General features: G+C 39.6%; 1 protein-coding gene across 1 annotated transcript; it reads right to left on the bottom strand.

Annotated features, from left to right (window-relative positions):
• Positions 1–2,902: 2,902 nt before the first annotated feature.
• On the bottom strand, positions 2,903–5,650 carry LOC106434883 (NAC domain-containing protein 69). The gene is made up of 6 exons (XM_013875732.3): positions 5,464–5,650; positions 5,126–5,397; positions 4,035–4,169; positions 3,640–3,963; positions 3,399–3,554; positions 2,903–3,307 (listed from the first exon to the last, which is right to left on the bottom strand). Exons 1-6 carry the CDS (start codon positions 5,615–5,617, stop codon positions 3,077–3,079), a joined length of 1,272 nt encoding a protein of 423 aa, XP_013731186.1. The 5' UTR covers positions 5,618–5,650; the 3' UTR covers positions 2,903–3,076.
• Positions 5,651–18,188: the final 12,538 nt, after the last annotated feature.

Genomic DNA, 18,188 nt, shown 5'->3' on the forward strand with positions numbered 1-18,188 from the left:
ACTTCGTGTGTTGGGACATCTCAACAGAATGGGAGGGTGGAAAGAAAACACAGACATATACTGAACGTAGCTCGTGCATTGCGGTTTCAGGGATCTCTTCCGATTGAATTCTGGGGAGAATGTGCACTAGCCGCTGGATATTTGATAAATAGGAATCCATCGGATATACTGAAAGGGAAGACACCATTTGAGATGCTATATAAAAGACCACCACCGATTCAGCATCTACGAACGATGGGGTGTTTGTGCTATGTGCATGAACAGAAACATGGAGGAGATAAGTTTGCAAGTAGAAGCAAAAGAAGTATATTCCTTGGCTACCCGTTCGGGAAGAAAGGATGGAGAGTTTTTGATCTTGAAACCAGAAAAGTTTCAGTCTCTCGGGATGTGATATTTTTTGAAGATGAGCTTCCATTCTCTACTCTACCTGTGACCGTGGATGAGGATAATGAGCTCATGATTCCTACTCATGTTATACCTACACCAACAGAGGAAGTCGAGATGGATCAGCAGACTGTAGTGATGCCTACACCGCCAGTGAGAGAGGAGGTGACAATGCCATCATTGATAGTTACAGAAACTGAGGAAGATATCGAGACAGTACAACACGACTTGGATAGAGTTGCAGTGGAACATGATGAGGAAGTGAATGATGATGATAATGATGGTTCAGAACTGAACCAATCTGAAGTGGTTACCACACCTGTAGAGGAGGAACTGCTAGGGCGGGGACACAGGCAGAAGACAAAGTCAATAAGGCTGAAAGATTTCGTTGCCAATACAATACATATGACGTCTTGTTATCCTATTGAAGACTTTGTCTCCTGTGACCGATTTTCTGAAAATCATAGGATTTATTTGGCAGCTGTCGCAGATAATGTAATACCACAACATTACTCTCAAGCAATTTTGGATCCAAATTTTCGGGGAGCTATGAAACATGAGATAATAGCTCTCGAGGACAGTGGAACATGGACAGTGGAGGACTTGCCTCCGGGGAAAAAGGTACTCGGTGTAGATGGGTTTACTGCATCAAGTATAGGGCCGATGGAGCCATTGAAAGACATAAGGCTCGGCTAGTGGTGTTTGGAAATCAACAAGTCGAAGGAGAGGACTATACAGAAACATTCGCACCAGTGGCGAAGATGACGACTATTAGATGTTTTCTGGAGTTGGTTGCTGCAAGGGATTGGGAAGTTCATCAGATGGATGTGCATAATGCATTTTTGCACGGTGAACTTGAGGAAGAAGTATACATGAGATTGCCACCGGGATTTCGTGTAGAAGACAAGAACAAAGTATGTAGATTGCACAAGTCTCTTTATGGCCTTAAACAAGCGCCGCGATGCTGGTTTGCGAAGTTATCAAAGGCATTAAAGGACTACGGTTTTGTGAAGTGTGTCTCAGACTACTCTTTGTTCGTGTATAGAAGTGGTGAGATTCAGGTTCATGTATTGATCTATGTGGATGATTTGATTATTACGGGAAGTTCTCTGGAGGTGATTACAAAGTTCAAACAATACTTGAGTCAGTGTTTTAAAATGAAGGATCTTGGCATTCTTAAGTACTTTTTGGGGATAGAAGTGGCACGTAATGCATCAGGTATCTACATATGCCAAAGGAAATTTGCTCTAGACATCATTACTGAAGCAGGACTTCTTGGAGCGAAACCTGCATCGTTTCCGTTGGACCAGAATAATCAACTTGCATTGGCTGATGGAACCATACTGTCGGATCCCAAACGATACAGTAGGTTAATTGGGAGATTGATATATCTGCGTGTGACAAGACCGGAGCTATCATACGCAATACATATCTTATCTCAGTTTATGCAAGCGCCGAGACAGGAGCATTGGGATGCAGCTATAAGAGTGGTAAGGTACTTGAAGTGGAACCCGGGACATGGGATCTTACTTAAGGCGGGTCATCCTTTAACTCTGACCGCCTGGTGTGATGCCGACTGGGGAGCATGTCCCCTCACAAGCAGGTCCTTAACGGCCTGGTTTATTCAGTTAGGTGACTCGACGGTTTCGTGGAGAACACTCAAGCAAGACACAGTCTCTCGATCCTCGACCAAGGCTGAATATAAGGCAATGTCAGACACAGTTCAAGAGTTGATTTGGCTAAAGAATCTGTTAACAACACTTGGGGTGAAGTTTGATGCGCAGATCCCAGTCCATTGTGATAACATCTCGGCGATACATATGGTAGCTAATCCTATCTGTCATGAGAAGACGAAACATGTTCGAGTGAGCTACCATTGTATTCGTGATGAGATAGTGAGAGGTCTGATCACAACGAGACATGTTCCAACAAAGATGCAGCTGGCAGATATCTTGACAAAGGCACTTGGGAAGAAAGAGTTTGCAGCATTTTTGATCAAGTTGGGAGTTCGAAATCTACACTCTCCAACTTGAGGGAGGGTATTACGATATGTACATATCTAGAGAGAGTATATTACATTAAGATTTGATACGGATATTACATTAAGATTTGATACAGAAGTATATTTTGTGTATCTCCGTTTATGGATATAAACTCTTGTATAAATAAAGTCTTGGACCTAAGTAATAAGAAAGAAAAAACTATTTCCATATACTCTGTTTTCTGACAAATTATTTGTTGTTTTAGATGCATCTGCTAATCAAGATAGCAGTTGAGGGACTCCGATACCTCCCCTGTACGTAGCTTCGGAAAACACAGGGTGAACAAATCGTTTGGTCTTGTGTTTGCTTGATCTCGAACTCACCTAACAAATCAATAATAAGTCATAATCAAACAATTCTAAAGATATCGATCGTAAACTCTACACGTCTATTTAGCAGTTCTTGTACACTAGATCTAGATTACAAACCCTAAATTCCACTTTTAACTTTAGTCACAAGAAAAGACCTGTTAGATATACACAGGTAAAGAAAAATTGAGCTTCACTTATAGTTCATACATACACACACCGACACAAGTATATATATTATTACACATTCAAAATAAATAAAAATCAGAAAAAATCCAATTAAAAACGAGTGCTTCGATCCTTTTGCTTTGCCTCTCCTTGCAATCAAACTTCATCAGCTGGTTAATTTTCTGAGGCTTCATAAAACCATATGATGTTGCCAATGACAGCCACCAAGAGGATGAGTCCTATGATCATGTTCATGAAATAGATATACGGTGCATTCTTGTGGTTTCTCTGTATTGCTTCCTCTGTAATAAACCAGCCCTTCTTCTCTGTCTTCATTATAGGTGATAATGCCTTCTTGTCCATGGATGCATCATCATCATTGGCTTTAGACTTACCTTCTTTCACCTGAAAAGTAAACAACAACATTATTACCTTTAAAAATTCATCATATGTTAAAGAAAATAGCCCAAAAATCAACATATGAGCAGTTCAAGACCTCTTGTTTTGATGGTATGGTGCGTCGTGTGAAACGAGACTCCCGGGTATTTCCATTAATAGAAGTTAGTATATCTTTGGAAGAGCCTTTCCTCAACGACAGAATCTCGTCTACACTACCATCGCTATCACCTGGACTTGATGTTCCTCGGTAACTCTGGTCATATTAGAACATAAAGCAGTGAATACAGATTACTCTTATGCTACAATATTGATAAAGAAAAAGAGTCAAATAATTTTACTGTTGCAGATATGGATTCAGCATCGCTATCACTGCAGCTATCATCAACAATGATCCCTGTCAAAGGTCTCTTTGGCCTGTGATTGCTTTGGTTCTCTTGGATTGTGAGTTCTTGATTGCGAAACACATCTTCGAAATTCCCTCCGTTATAATCCAGCAACCGATTCCAATAATCATCACCGTAAGGAGTTTGTGGGTAGTAATTGTTGTCTGTGAAACTCTTATTTGGATTGAACACATCATAAGGAGAGAGATCCACTTGTTGGTTCAGTGGGATTAACAAGTCATACATAGACATACCATCTTCTTGACCTTGCTGCTCAACCTGAACATGTCAAGAAACGGGTTAATGATAGTAATGAATAAATAAAAATCATTGTGAGAAGCTAGATGCACCTCAGGTGATGTGTTAATGAATTTGACAGGATTGGAATCAGACACCATAGAGCTACTTGGTTCATTCGAGTTATTACCATACAAACTGTCTCCGTCATCACCCTTGTACATTACTTGGCATATAACATAGGTCCTCTGAAGCAGATAACAAAGTTACACACATAAAAGTTCTTTGGAAGCAAAACAAAATTGAATACAAATCACTCAACACAACGCTATCACAAGGAAAACAAAACTCACAAGCTTTAAATAAATAAATAACGGGGCACAACTTCTGTAACCCTTTAACCATCAAATTGAGCTAAAGATAGCATCCAAAACAAGGGAAATCAGTGTCAAACAACTAGTCCAGAGACTATAACCAAACTCCATATTTTGTGAAAGAAGGAAAATCCTAGATCACTAGTTGGAAATAATGAAGTAGTTGACAAAAAAAAGAAAATAATAAAGTAATATATAAAAATTATAGGTTAATCCACTTATTGTCAATGATAACTCCAAAATTCATATTTACATATATCTATATATATATATATTAAGAAGATCATAACTAGAAGAAAATCAAAGAAAAATGAACCACAATCCCAATTGAACTAATACATAATTAATCCCAAATTGAGCTTAAGGTGGCATCCAATACAAGAGAAATCACAGCCAAAAACTAGCTTAGAGACAGATGAATCAAATCCCAAATTTCATTTTATTTTTGGATCTGAAACCCATATTTTACTAGTGAAATATTTTTGGACTTGCACAAATAACGAAGTGACATATAAAAAATGATAAATTTAGTTTTTTGTCAATTAGTTTGAGTTGCAAAAAGCTCAAATTTAATATATTCATATTAGAAGATCGTGACTAAATTAGAAATTCAACTAATACATATAATCTCAAATTGAGGTAGTAGTAACATCACAGGGGAATTAAAGCCTCATCAAACAAAAATCGAATCAAAACCGATTTCCCAAGAGAAAGACTACATAGAAATAAAAACTCAAATAAAACAAACGAAAAAATAGTTGAGATAGCAAATCCAATTTTTGGGAGAAACAAACAAATAAATAAAATAAAAACTCTTGAGGAAGTGTTACCTGATTAAGAGGCAAGGAAGTGATGTGATACTCGTGCAAGACCCAAGGAGTCCAAACTCCATTAGGAACCCTACCTTCATAGTACACAAGCGTCTTCTTAATACCAATCTCAACACCATTTCCTCTCCTATCCTTGATTTTTCTATCAACACCAGTAGCTTTCCAATACCCAGAAGGTGTAGTTCTCTTCGTTACATTCTTCTTCGCAGACGTGTACTCCTTGGGAGAGAAGAAGTACCATACAAGATCCTTCGATTCAAGCTTCGATAATGCTGCAACCAATGAAGAAATTAATAGATGATCGATGATGAAAGAGTGAGTGAGAGAGATGAACTTACAAGGCAAAAACCATGGTTCGTAACGACAGATGTTAACCTGGCTAATGGCATGGTCGACGAGCCATGACTTACCAAGAATCTTGTTCTTGAGGTAATGGTTGATCAGTTCCTCCCCCGTAGGACTAAATCTATATCCCACCAGATTATTCTCCATTTTATGCAACTCGAACTAGTGGTTAAGTGAAGAGAAGAAAGAAAGGCTATTTGCTTATTTATACACACATTAAATAATATTTTTGTTAGAATAATAAAATGACACGTTGTTTGTTATATGTGGGTCTAAACACTTAAAGCAGACAACACAAAGCACACCAAACTAACAAACGATTCGAGGATAATGTTTTGTTTATTCCTCAACGTTGACAAAAGGAGCATTCCCACATGGGATAGACTTGTTTATTGTTTGTTGGTGGAAACTGTAGCAGCTTAGACACTAAGGCGGGTTTTTTTTTTCTTTTGCAGCTTAGGAACGAAGGCGGGGTTTCTTTCTTGATCTTTTTTGGAAATATTCTTTATGGTGTTATAGTCACCACCATTGACCATGACATAAATACATCTTTACTTTCTTTATGATTTTTGTAAACACTTCATCTTTACTTTCTATTATTATACGAATTTCTTATGGTCGGAACATTAGTATTATTAAAAAAAATTCAGTGAATTTAAATTATATTTACTTAAATAAAACTGATTAAAAAATATCTCAAAGACTTTGATATAAATCTTTCAAAATGTTTAGATTTATTAATTAATTATTAATATATTTTGTGATTGATTTATGTGAAAAAACTTTGATATTGATGGTCCTACTCCTAGCTAGATTATGTAATTACAAGCTTATAATAAAGTTGAACTAATCTGGGTTTTTTAATTCACTTTCTAATAAAATTATATTCTAGGCTTATAATAATTTGCTCTTTCCTCTGCAAAAAAAAATATAATTGATGAGAGATTGCATGTTTTTTTTAAACATAATATTGTAATAATATTCTATTTTGTTTAGTAAATTATATGATTATCTAATAAATATGTGTTTATTGAATCTCATCTTAAGATTATAGAAGAATTTTCTCATTAAAAATCATCTTCTTTTTTTCTTTTTTTTTTTACGAGAGATTTTATAAAAGTCTTACAATGATGATAGTTTAAAGCCAACTCCAACCGCATAGTAAAATGTGAAAATAGTGTCAGATGTGATGTTTTTTCTCTCCAGCCCAAGGGCATATGCAACTGCGTTATAGTATGATTCTTTTTTTTTCCTACAGTGTCACACTATATTTGGTGTAACCCTATAACAATGGCAATTTTTTATAGATTTATATCAAAATTGTTTATTCTATGCATTATTTAACTATCTTTGATTACATTTAATTTGTATGATTATTTTTCAATTGGATTAAATATATCATATCATAGTTATTTTGTAATATTTTAATTTATATTAATATGAAATATTAATTTATATATAATATAAATTAATTGTAAATACATTCAAGTTTAGTTTCAACATTTGAAATAGAAATTGTTGAGAAATTCTTAACCAACTAACCGGTTTATCTCACTTGACTAATTAACCTTAGCACACTTCTAGTTTTGTTTGAGTTTGTTAAAGACACACAAGATTTGGTTACCCAGTTCTCTTTCGGTACATCTGAGGAGAGGACGACACTCTCAACGATTCACTAGTATCAAGTGTACACAAAAGCTTTCTTACACAACAATCTCTGTGTTTCTCTATTCACCTAGAGACAACACAACAATAACCTAAAGACTTAAGCTTACTGAACCTATGTGTATAGGAGATGAAACCCACAGTCCAAAGAAGAAGAAACAGCCTGAGACTCTTGACCGGATCTCCCTTTGCTTCTCCTCAACCATCTGTAGATACTTCTTCAATCTCCTTTCTTTGCTCTTACTTCTTGCCTCTCTCATATCCTTAATCTTTCTTTGTATCCAAATGAGTGTTATGGGTGCTGAGAGACAAGAAATTAGGTTTAGAGAGTTTATATAGTGTCTCCCTAAACCCTAGCACTATTGGGCTTCAGTCATTAAGACCCAAACATAACAGATATCCATAAAGCATCAAAGTTCAATATGCAACTTTTCTAAAGTGGACACTTCAGTGCTCTAGATAACTTCACTGTTTTCCCTACAACCTCAAACTGCAGAAGACAGGTCTCTGAAGTGGGCACTTCAGTGATGTAGGTGAAATGCAGACCAAATGCACAAAATCAACAAATCTCCCACCTTGGGCGTTTGGTCACTTGTACTTGTCATATCTGTAAATGAAATACCATCTTCTTGTTGATTTACTTCAACTGTAAAATGAACTTGAGACTTCCGTCATAGTCTTAAGTAGTGGACCGGTCCTGCAAACCTTCCAGTTTTACCACCAGAAACAGACTTGTCACCTTCACCGGTGAACCTCAGCTCTAAGACCGAACTGCTTTTAGACTTCATTTTCAGACTTGACCATCTGAACCTTTTTGTCGATTTCCCAGACTTGATCATCTGAATTTTTTTCTGCTGCGAGGTGATAAACCGACAAACCATCTCACGCTTCTACTGTCTCAACTCAGTTGGTGACATTGAGTGTCACCAGATACCTCTCAAAGTTGTTGCCTGGTAAACTCTTTGTCAACATATCCGCATGATTTAGGAAAGTATGAATCTTTTGCACTTTAGCTGAACCATCCTCAAACCTTGTCCCTGATGAAATGCACTTTATTCTCAAAGTGCTTGGTCCTGTCATGATGAACTAGATTCTTCGCCAAAAAAATTGCACTCTGTGAGTCACAATTCAACTTGAAGCTTACTGATTTAAACCCCAATTCACTGCAAAAATCTTCAACCATATTCCCTCTCTAGCTGCCTCTGTGAGTGCCATGTACTCAGCCTCAGTAGTTGAAAGACCCACAACATGCTGAAGAGTACACCTCCAACTCACAGTGTTACCACCAACCTTGAAGACATAACCAGATATTAACCTTCTTCTGTCAAGATCTGCAAAGTAATCTGAATCACAAAATCCCTCAATCTCAAACTTCTCAGATTTTGTAAAGGTGAGACACACATCTGAAGATCCCTTTAGATATCTCAAGATCCACCTAACCGCAGACCAATGACATCTTCCTGGATTTTCCATGAACCTACTGACCAAACCGACCGCATACGCTAAATCCTCATCTTCCTCAGAATCCTCTTCCTCTTCTGATTCAGTTTCTGATTCTCAACTTCTTGAAGCATCTCCACCTTGACCAGTAGAATCCCCAATTCCTGAAGCTTCTCCACGTTGACCGGTAGACTCATGAACTGAACCACTTGTAGTCGGTCTTTGAATCAGATCAGTGCTAAAAGTAACTTTCTTCTTTTTCTTAGAATTAGTCTCTTCCATCTGACCTTGATCTTATATAGTTTTTCTTCATCAAAGACTACATTCCTGCTTATAGTACATCTTCCCTCTTCCGATAACCACACCATGTAACCTTTAGTACCATGTGGGTAACCCACAAAGAATCCCTTAACAGCTCTTAGACTTAACTTGTCCCATGTTCTGTGTACATAAGCAACACAACCAAACCGCCTGGGATGACTGTAATCAACCTTTGACCCTGACCACACTTCCTCTGGAATCTGAAACCCCAAAGATGCACTAGGAGACCTATTTATCAGATAAACCACAGTCGACGCTGCCTCAGCCCAGAACTTCTTCTCCATTCATGTTTCTGCCAACATACGCCTGACCTTATCCGCTAATTTCATGTTCATCCTCTCAGACACCCCATTCTGTTGCGGAGTATAAACGCAAGTCCTATGTCGTTTAATCCATGAGTCTTAGACAAAGCTTATCCATCAGATTGTTGCATAACTCCAATCCATTATCTGTCCTCAGACACTTTATCTTTCTTTTTTTCACAAGTACCTTCCACTCGGAAAAATTCCCAAACACTTCATCTTTACTCAATAAGAATCTGATCCAGACCTTCCTTGAGTAATCATCAATGAATGTAAGAAAGTATCCACATCCCGACAGACTTGGCTCGTTTGAAACTGAGCCCCATAGATCACTGTGAATGTATTCAAGAATACCTTTTGTAGTGTGCTTGCCCTCTGGAAAGCTTTCCTTGTGGGACTTTCCAAATACACACTCCTAATCTAGTGTGTTGACTTCCTTTGAATCTAGATAACCTCCTTTGACCAGAAGATTCATGTTCTTAAGACTCATGTGTCCTAACCTTGAGTGCCATCTATTTGTCAAGTTCGCATCAGCTCTGACTACATATGCTTCTCCTTTCACCACTGATTTCTGCAAATAATACAGCTCATCTTGATATTTCCCAGAAATCACCTTCTGACCATTCTTGTATAAAGTAACTATGAAGTTTTCTCCTTCATACTTGTAACCACTCTTTTCTAACTGGCCATAAGAGATGAGATTCCTGCTCATGGTTGGCATGTATCTCACATCGGTTAAGATCACCGTAGCTCCTTCTGAGTTTATGATCTTCAGCCTGCCCATACCTTTGACTTCACTGAAGGTATTGTTTCCCATCAATACCTTTCCACCTTCAAACTCCTTGAAATCAAATAAGGCATCTCTATCTGGTGTAATGTAGAATATACAACCAGAATCCATGACCCACTCACTCTTGTGGTCTTTTTCATTTGCTGTCAAGATCATAGGAAACTCCTTTTCCTATGCAACATTTGCAGAATCAGTTGTTCTCCCATTTTTCCTTTCAGGACAATCTTTCTTGAAGTGTCCTTCCTTCCCACATATCCAACACTCTCTAGGTGTATGTTGATTCTTTCGTCTAGATTTAGACCTTGAATCTTTGCTCTTTGAGCTTCCACTCCACTGACCAGAACTCTTCTTCTTAGGTCTACCCCTGGCCACAACCAAACCTTCTGCGCTAGACTTAGCTTTACCAATGAGCATATTTTCCTTTAGCTCGACTTCCGTGGCATATGCAACATTGGTTACTTCATTCAGAGTCAGTGTTTCCTTCCCATTACCGTATTTAAGTGTGTGAACCAGTGAGTCAAACTACCTTAGGACACTAGACAGGACCTGAATGGCTTGGTCCTCATCACTCACATTAATGTTCAAACTTGCCAAATCGTCTACCAGTTTCAGAAACACATCAAGATTCTCCTCTATGCTTTTGTGCTCTTCCATCTTAAAGCTGGCAAACCTCTGCTTCAGGTGTTGGGGAAAAATACTCAGGTATTGAATTCATCCAGACCCCAGGCAAGACACCGGCCTCTGGGTCCCCGCTAGGAGACGCCCCGGGTCCCCGCTTGGAAGTACTCCGGGTCCGGTCCCAGGGAGCACCCCCTTTGTTGGGGAAAAATACTCAGGTATTGAATTCTTTCAGACCCCAGGCAGGACACCGGCCTCTGGGTCCCCGTTAGGAGACGCCCCGGGTCCCCGCTAGGAAGTACTCCGGGTCCGGTACCAGGGACCACCCCCTTCCTCCGGGAAAAGGAAAACTTCTGATAAGGAGAACCTTCCGTATTTCCGAATATGGAAGAGTTTAACCTACTCCAACCGACTAAGACCGACCTAAAACAACTATATACGGGGAGACTAAACCCTAAAGCAGAGGATCGACACTTCAAGACTTAGAGAAACAGAACACTCATAAGCTTCATGAATGTTGCATATGCGTTCATCAACTCGAATGTCTTCACTACGAATTCATAATATCCATAGCGTGTACGGAAGGCCGTCTTCCGCACATCCCCCTCAGCTATTGCATTCTGGTGGAATCCTGATGCCAAGTCAATCTTCGAAAACTATGAAAGTCCTTGCAACTGGTCCAACAACTCATCGATACGCGGAAGCGGGTAATTATTCTTGATGGTCATTTTGTTCAAACCTCTGTAGCCGATACAAAGCCTGAAACTCTCATATTTGTTCTTCACAAACAATAATGATGCTCCCCATGGAGAAGTATCCGGCCTGATAAAACCTTTATCTAAAATTTCTTCCAACTACTTTTTCAACTCAGCCATCTCTGCTGGTGTGAGACGGTATGAAGCTCGTGAAACCGGTGCTGCCCATGGTTCTAACTCAATCGTAAGAATGTATCCTCTAGCTGGTGGTAACCCTTTTAAGGCTTCAAAAAAGTCATGCAACTCATGCTGACCATTATCCTTACCCATCGAAATGGTCACCAAAAATCCATCTGCTCCTCTCTCCAATAACTCCTCAGCATCAACATGGATACGATAAAAACTCCTAGGTGTGTCTGAATGTCATGTAATATGGTCTTCCCTTCTGCTCTAGGGATATGAACTCTTGCTCTCGGGCAATCCAATACTACTCGATGTCGTGACAACCAATCCATCCCAAGCATAACATTTGTAAAAACTCATCTCTAACACCGTCAAGTCTTTGAACAATTTGACCCCTCCAAGCATAATGATAGGCCATGGATTTTACCCATTTTTAGCCATGGTTTATAAGTTTTTTAATAACTAATTATTATGTTTTAGAGTCTATTTAGTATATTTATAGGATCAGGAGTGATTTGGAAGAAAGTGATGATTTTGGTGCATTTTGGAGATAATTGGAGAAAGCATCCGAGCTGACCATCGAGCAAGACCAATGGTCGACATTTAGAGACAATAATCGATCGACGCAAATCCTGTGACATCGATCGACGGCGAAGCGCGCAGAGGTCCAAGCCGACTTAGAGCCCAAGACTTCACCAATTAACCTAATATTTATAGCTTGCCAACATGTTAGAGGAAAAGTGTGCTTTCTAGTTTTATTATTTTCACAGCAAAGGTTTTCTAGGATTTAGTAGAGTTGGAGAGAAGATCCAAAGAGATTTTTGATTGGAACTCCATTAATATCTATCTATTTATCTATGCAGTTTTTATACCTAATTGTTGTTATGAATTGCTTAGCCATGTTTGAGTAGTTCTATTGTTAGGTTTAGGGTTTAAATAGGTTATGAGGGATCAGCCTCAACTACATATTGCTAAGTTATGATATTCATCATTAGGATTGTCATCAATGCATGTTTCTAGTTTAGCTAGCTAAAACTTGCCCTAGGAGTTGTAGACTCAAGTCATCACTTGCATCTCACCCTGAATCCGTCCTAATTGAGCTAGGATTGCTAGAGTAAGGAGAAAGGTGATCTAGGAAGTCTAGTGAGCATAATTCAACCCGCACGTAAAGCTTGACTAAGAACGCGTTGATCGATATTCTTATAGAATAATCGATCGACGGTACAACAAGTGTATCGATCGATATTCCTCTAGAATCATCGATCGACACTTATATATGGTCAATATACAAACCTTGAAAGCGAACGCCGATCAGTTTGTTTATAAGTGTTTGAGCTCTATAGTATCATGCATAGAACTTATTAGGCATCTGTAGGATTATAATCATGATTACCTGAATAGAAACCCTAAGTCTAACTATTTCATCTAAAGCACCAAAAATCCAATCAAATCAATCGAGCAATTGCCTTGCTCACAAACCTGGTTTTTACATTTAATCATAATCAACCTAGCTTAATCACTCTGATTATTTATTAGGTTCCCTAGCTCCTCGTGGATTTGATCCCTAAGTACTACAACTGAACCTCTTAATTGAGAAAGTAATTCACTACTTAGGGTAATTTGAGTGAGATCACATAACTGGTACATCGCGATGAATCTCAGATTCTCCCGATCTCTTTGTGCCACTAGTCTGAATCTGCTTAACCTTTGGTTCGAAAACACCCTGAAAGGACCAAGACTTGACCAAATGCGGACTCAAAAAGTTGTGAGAAGCTCATGTGTCGAATAATTGTGAGCTGACTCACCCTAACCGAAACCGATCATACACGATTTTACTAACCAGACATGATAACCACGAAGCCGAAATACTCAAACACCAATGAGTATGATAAAGATGCATACCCACTAACGGCTCAGCTCTCTGAGGATCTCCTACCGTAAACACACGTGTAATGGTGGCTAGACGCTTGGGTGGTGATGGAAGTGCCACGTTGCCCTCCTTGAGAAATCTCTGAAGATATGACCCGACTGGTTACAACCATAGCAGTTCCTAGCTGCCTATACTGGTGCTTCTGCCGCGGCTGGTGCTGCAACCTGGGCACCTAATGGCCTACTCCAACAACTCCTACTTTTATGCCGCATCCTTACACAAGTATTATACTTGACGTTTGGTTGATACCAAGTCCTCCTCTCTGAAGTCCCTCCTGTCTTAGGCTGAGTTGCCTTGAGGAACTTATGCTCCTCAGCCATACATGTATCCTTAACGACAACCTTCTCCACCAGATCCTCTAAGCTTGCGTAAGAGACCACGCTGCATCTGCCGCAAAGTTCCACTTGCATCCCATCTAAGAACCTCATGATCAAATCCTCCTCATCCATACCACTACCGGAAAACCTGCATAGTAAGCTAAACTCCAGCTCGTACTCCCTTACTGTCCTAGTACCCTGGGAAAATACTTCTTGTCGAACGTATGGAGAAAATCTTCATATGTCAGCTTGCCGTCCATGATGAGTCGATCGTACTCCATCCCACCATACTGTTGCATCTCCACACATATATAGTTTAACGATATTAGGGCAGAGCCGTAGTGAGCATGACGCGCTCCTAGGATGCTCTTTGGATAGTATGGGATAATCCTTTGCAGAAACGAATCAAAAGACTCAAGTTTCTCAAAAGCAGTGGATCGAATGGTGACACAAGAGGCTGCGGAAAGTTCTCTTGATACTCCTAGGCAATAAATCGGATATTACACACCAAACTAAATCCCTTAGATGCTGGATATTACGCACCAGCAGACTGGATATTACACACCAGACACTCACAATCTCGAGAAGGCAAGAAGAGAGAAAACAAAGGTTTTGAATAAAAGATGGGTTACTTTCTTATTAGATTTCGAAACATATAAATAGAGAGAAGGCTATACATGCACATCATCTCGTAAATACAAGAGGAATAAAGACATAGGCTCCTCTTGGAAACACACACACTTGACTAGATTTTTCGGAAAAAAAAACATAACATAAAACTTAAAAATAATACATAACATAAGGTCTTCATGTGGACAGACCGAGATCAATCATCTAGGAGGTAAGAGAAGAAACTTGTAGCCTCATTAAAAACCTTGATTGGAAAACCCAGTGGGACAAAACCAATCAAGGAAAAAAGAGTACACACAAGCTACTTGCCTAGATGATGATCAGCTTGAATGTAGAGTAGCTTGCATGTAGATCAAAGTGTCTCTGATGATAACAGCTTTATTTCGGCTCAAACACTCTTCAGTTGTAGGTTCTTCAACAGCTACAAGCTCTCCATGATCATGTTCATGATTCCATTCCTTTGTGCTATCCAGAATCACATCAGAGCACTTGATAGTTTTCAGGCATTGAATCAGTCTATCCTTCCAATCATGAGCAACTGTAGCATCCACTGTACCCCCCCCCCCCCCCCCCCCCCCCCCAATGCTCATCTCAGTCTGGCAACTGCATTGGGAAAACTGGTGGCGGTGGGGGAGCCGAAAAAACTCCTGGAACCGACGTAATGGGAACTTGCGAATACTGTTGACCCTGTTGAACTGCAGTAATCTATCAGATGACCTCCTGGGTAGCTTCCCTAGCTGCCTCCTGGGTAGCTTGCCTAGCTGCCTCCTGGGCAATCTGTTGGACCGCCTCATGTACGGCATGTCTAGCTGCGTCATGTACCATCTGTCTCAAGGCATCCTGATCAATCATTGGAGCTGCGGGCTGCGAAACCACGTGCTGCACATGCTCATCTACAGCCTCTCTAGCATCTCTTGCGGTCTGAATACGGTGGCTCTTCTCTTTGACGGCATCTGAAAGGAAAGCAAATAGGCTAACTTTTGTCGAACACCGGATACCAACGCTTAAAGGAGTAATACCGAAAAGAAAGGTGTTATTTATTTTTAAAATACCCAAATCCCCATAAATATTTTGAAAATCATCTAAAACCAATTACAACTGAGTTCCAACAAATTACCATCCCGGTATTTTGACTCTCGAGAACAGCTTGTTAGTTACAGTAAAATATCAAATTAAACCGAGTTCCCGCATTTTTCCAAAATAATATAATAAATAATAATCTCTGGAAATCTCCACTGATATTATAAAAGATTGCTCATATATATTTAACAAATTTTCACGTCATTATAAAGTCAACGATAATAACATAAAACCGAAAGTATGAAATAGAAAATAAAGAGAATTGTCCAAAAGCAACACCAGTCCGATACAATCACTTATTCTCGTCGGTCTCAGTTGGGCCTTGACAGGCTGAATTCGTTGGGCCAGAAATTGGTTCATTACAGAGATGGTCAACCCTATTTACAACCATTGTATAAGCTACACTATAATCAAACAGGAGGGCCTATATTTTTGAAATATGCAAAAAGAAATGTGAAGGTTTTAAACACGACTGAACCTAGAACATATTTTTTTGATGAAATGTTAAATTTATTGATCAACTCAAAAGAATATATGTACAGATATAAAGAGTTCATAAAATGAAATCTAATGGAACTTTTAGACTATTAAATATGAGCAGAAAACCATCTATTCATCAATCCATGTAGCCTCGGGTTGGTGGGGTACTTGGTAGAAGTGATCCGATCTCGTACTGTCTTGTCGATCATTTTTGCAAGCTGGTCGACTGTTTTACTACTTGTATGGTGCTTCCTTTCTATAGTATACTGCAACTTGCAAAACTAGTCGCATGAGGATAAAAGTGATGCGATCGTAGGATCTCGTCATCAGGTGAGACAGTGTGGTGTTCCAGTCTGGGTCTGGATCAGCCTCGAACAGGTTACCTACCATCTTTAGCCAAAGTATGAATGTATAAGGACATGCAAAAAAGAGATGGTCTCTAGTCTCATCAGGCTCACCACAGTAGAGGCAGTGTTGCGGCTGACCCCATTTGCTTGAGTGATGACCCAAAGAGAGTCTATCTCTGATCGCAAGCCAAGTGATGAATGCATAGCGAGGAACCCCTTGAGGGAACCGGACAATCTTACTCCACATAACCTTCTTCTTGCGCTGCCTGATTTGATGCCAAGTTCAGATGAAACAAATTTGGTACCATACTCTCCATTACCCCGCTTCCATAACACTTCATCTCTTCCATCAGTAAGCTTTAACTGGAACTCATGTAGCTCAGCCACCAAGCTTTGGATCAGTCTATCACGACAACTGCAGAACTTCCATTCATCATACCTAAGAACTTCACATATTCTCATATCCCTTCTGATGCCCAGCTTCTGCGTGCCAATTTTACCGCGATCTCAATCAGCCTTCCCTCAGGAAACCACATATCTGACCAGAAACAAACAGTACAACCATCTTTAACGTCCATCCGTAAGAACTCTTTTGCCAAAGACCGAAACCTCAGCAACTTCTGCCATGCCCAAGAACCAAGCCATGTGTCCTTTGCATCCCATAGCGTCTCATCACGCAGTAAGTACCTCTTTACCCAGATGACCCAAAGAGACTTTGTTTGCGCAAATAAGCGCCAAATAAGTTTCAGCGAGAAAACTGTACTCACCTCCTGGATACGACGAATTCCCAATCCTCCCTCTTCATAAGGAGAACACACATCATCCCACGCAATTTTGGCCTTTGTCGTTATGTTTGGCGATCCACTCCAGAGAAAACCAGAACACATGCTTTCAATCTCATCAATGCAGCTCTGCAGAAGACAGAAAGCTATGCACCAGAAGTTCGTAGTGCTTGCGATGACATACTTTATGAGAATTAAATGTCCCGCATAAGATAGGGCCTTACTCGTCCATGACAGGAGCCGGTTCCTAATCTTTGTTATGAGAGGTTCGTAGTCGGTTCTAGCTGTGACACCCCCGATCGTAGATAACCGGAAATGACACGGTCGATGTTCCCTGAAGGTCGACCCGAGGTTCTCGAAATAAATCTGATCGCCTTAGACCAACAACCAAAGAACACAGACGCTCCTATCGGATATTACTCTAGGCTTTTCAACCCGATAAAGAAATATTCGATATTTAGTTCGTCCCGGACAAGGACTAATATCATATGAGAACTCGTGATTTATAAACATCTTTTATACATTATTTATTTACTAAACATCTTACAAAGTGTTATAGTTTTATCCTACGGCTTATCGCCCAACAATGTTTTAATTAAATATACATCGAAAGGTAAATTGCAAGGACAACAAAATACTACCGCTGGTTGGTCGCTCCTTCCGTCCCAAAGAGTAAAGTGTCTCCCGCCTAAGGGTTACCGGCACACACGAATGAGTCATGAGCAACTAGTTTACTCAGTGAATCTAGAATCACAACACAATCAATAATAAATCAACAATTATCCAATACATAAACATGATCATGCCAGTACTAGTATTATACTATAGTATATCATTCATCATTGTGAATTCTTATTTTAAACATCACTTCCACAACACCCGCTCGTTACCATTCTCATATAATACAATATATATACTAGACCCGAGAAACCACAAAGGCTAACAGAGACTAGTGAGTTAGCATCACCATCATTGTCGAATGTCCGGTATGAACAATCCGACACTGCATCGTCATGCAGTACACGGTCTCCAGGGAGCTACCCCATCACCGTGTCTTCATGACCTTGTTCCGTTCGCAGGACCAAGTCACAGTAATGCGGGGACTTTAGGGATAGTGAATATAACAAGACTTCACATG

Source organism: Brassica napus, chromosome C2 (assembly GCF_020379485.1).
Source record: "Brassica napus cultivar Da-Ae chromosome C2, Da-Ae, whole genome shotgun sequence".
NCBI classification, from domain to species: domain Eukaryota; kingdom Viridiplantae; phylum Streptophyta; class Magnoliopsida; order Brassicales; family Brassicaceae; genus Brassica; species Brassica napus.

Coding starts and splice junctions, on each gene's coding strand:
- LOC106434883 (XM_013875732.3), bottom strand. CDS start 5,617: ATGGAGAATAATCTGGTGGGATATAGATTTAGTCCTACGGGGGAGGAA. Junction 5,398..5,463: donor CGAACCATGGTTTTTGCCTT/GTAAGTTCATCT, acceptor CATTGGTTGCAG/CATTATCGAAGCTTGAATCG. Junction 3,964..4,034: donor TCATTAACACATCACCTGAG/GTGCATCTAGCT, acceptor TGACATGTTCAG/GTTGAGCAGCAAGGTCAAGA.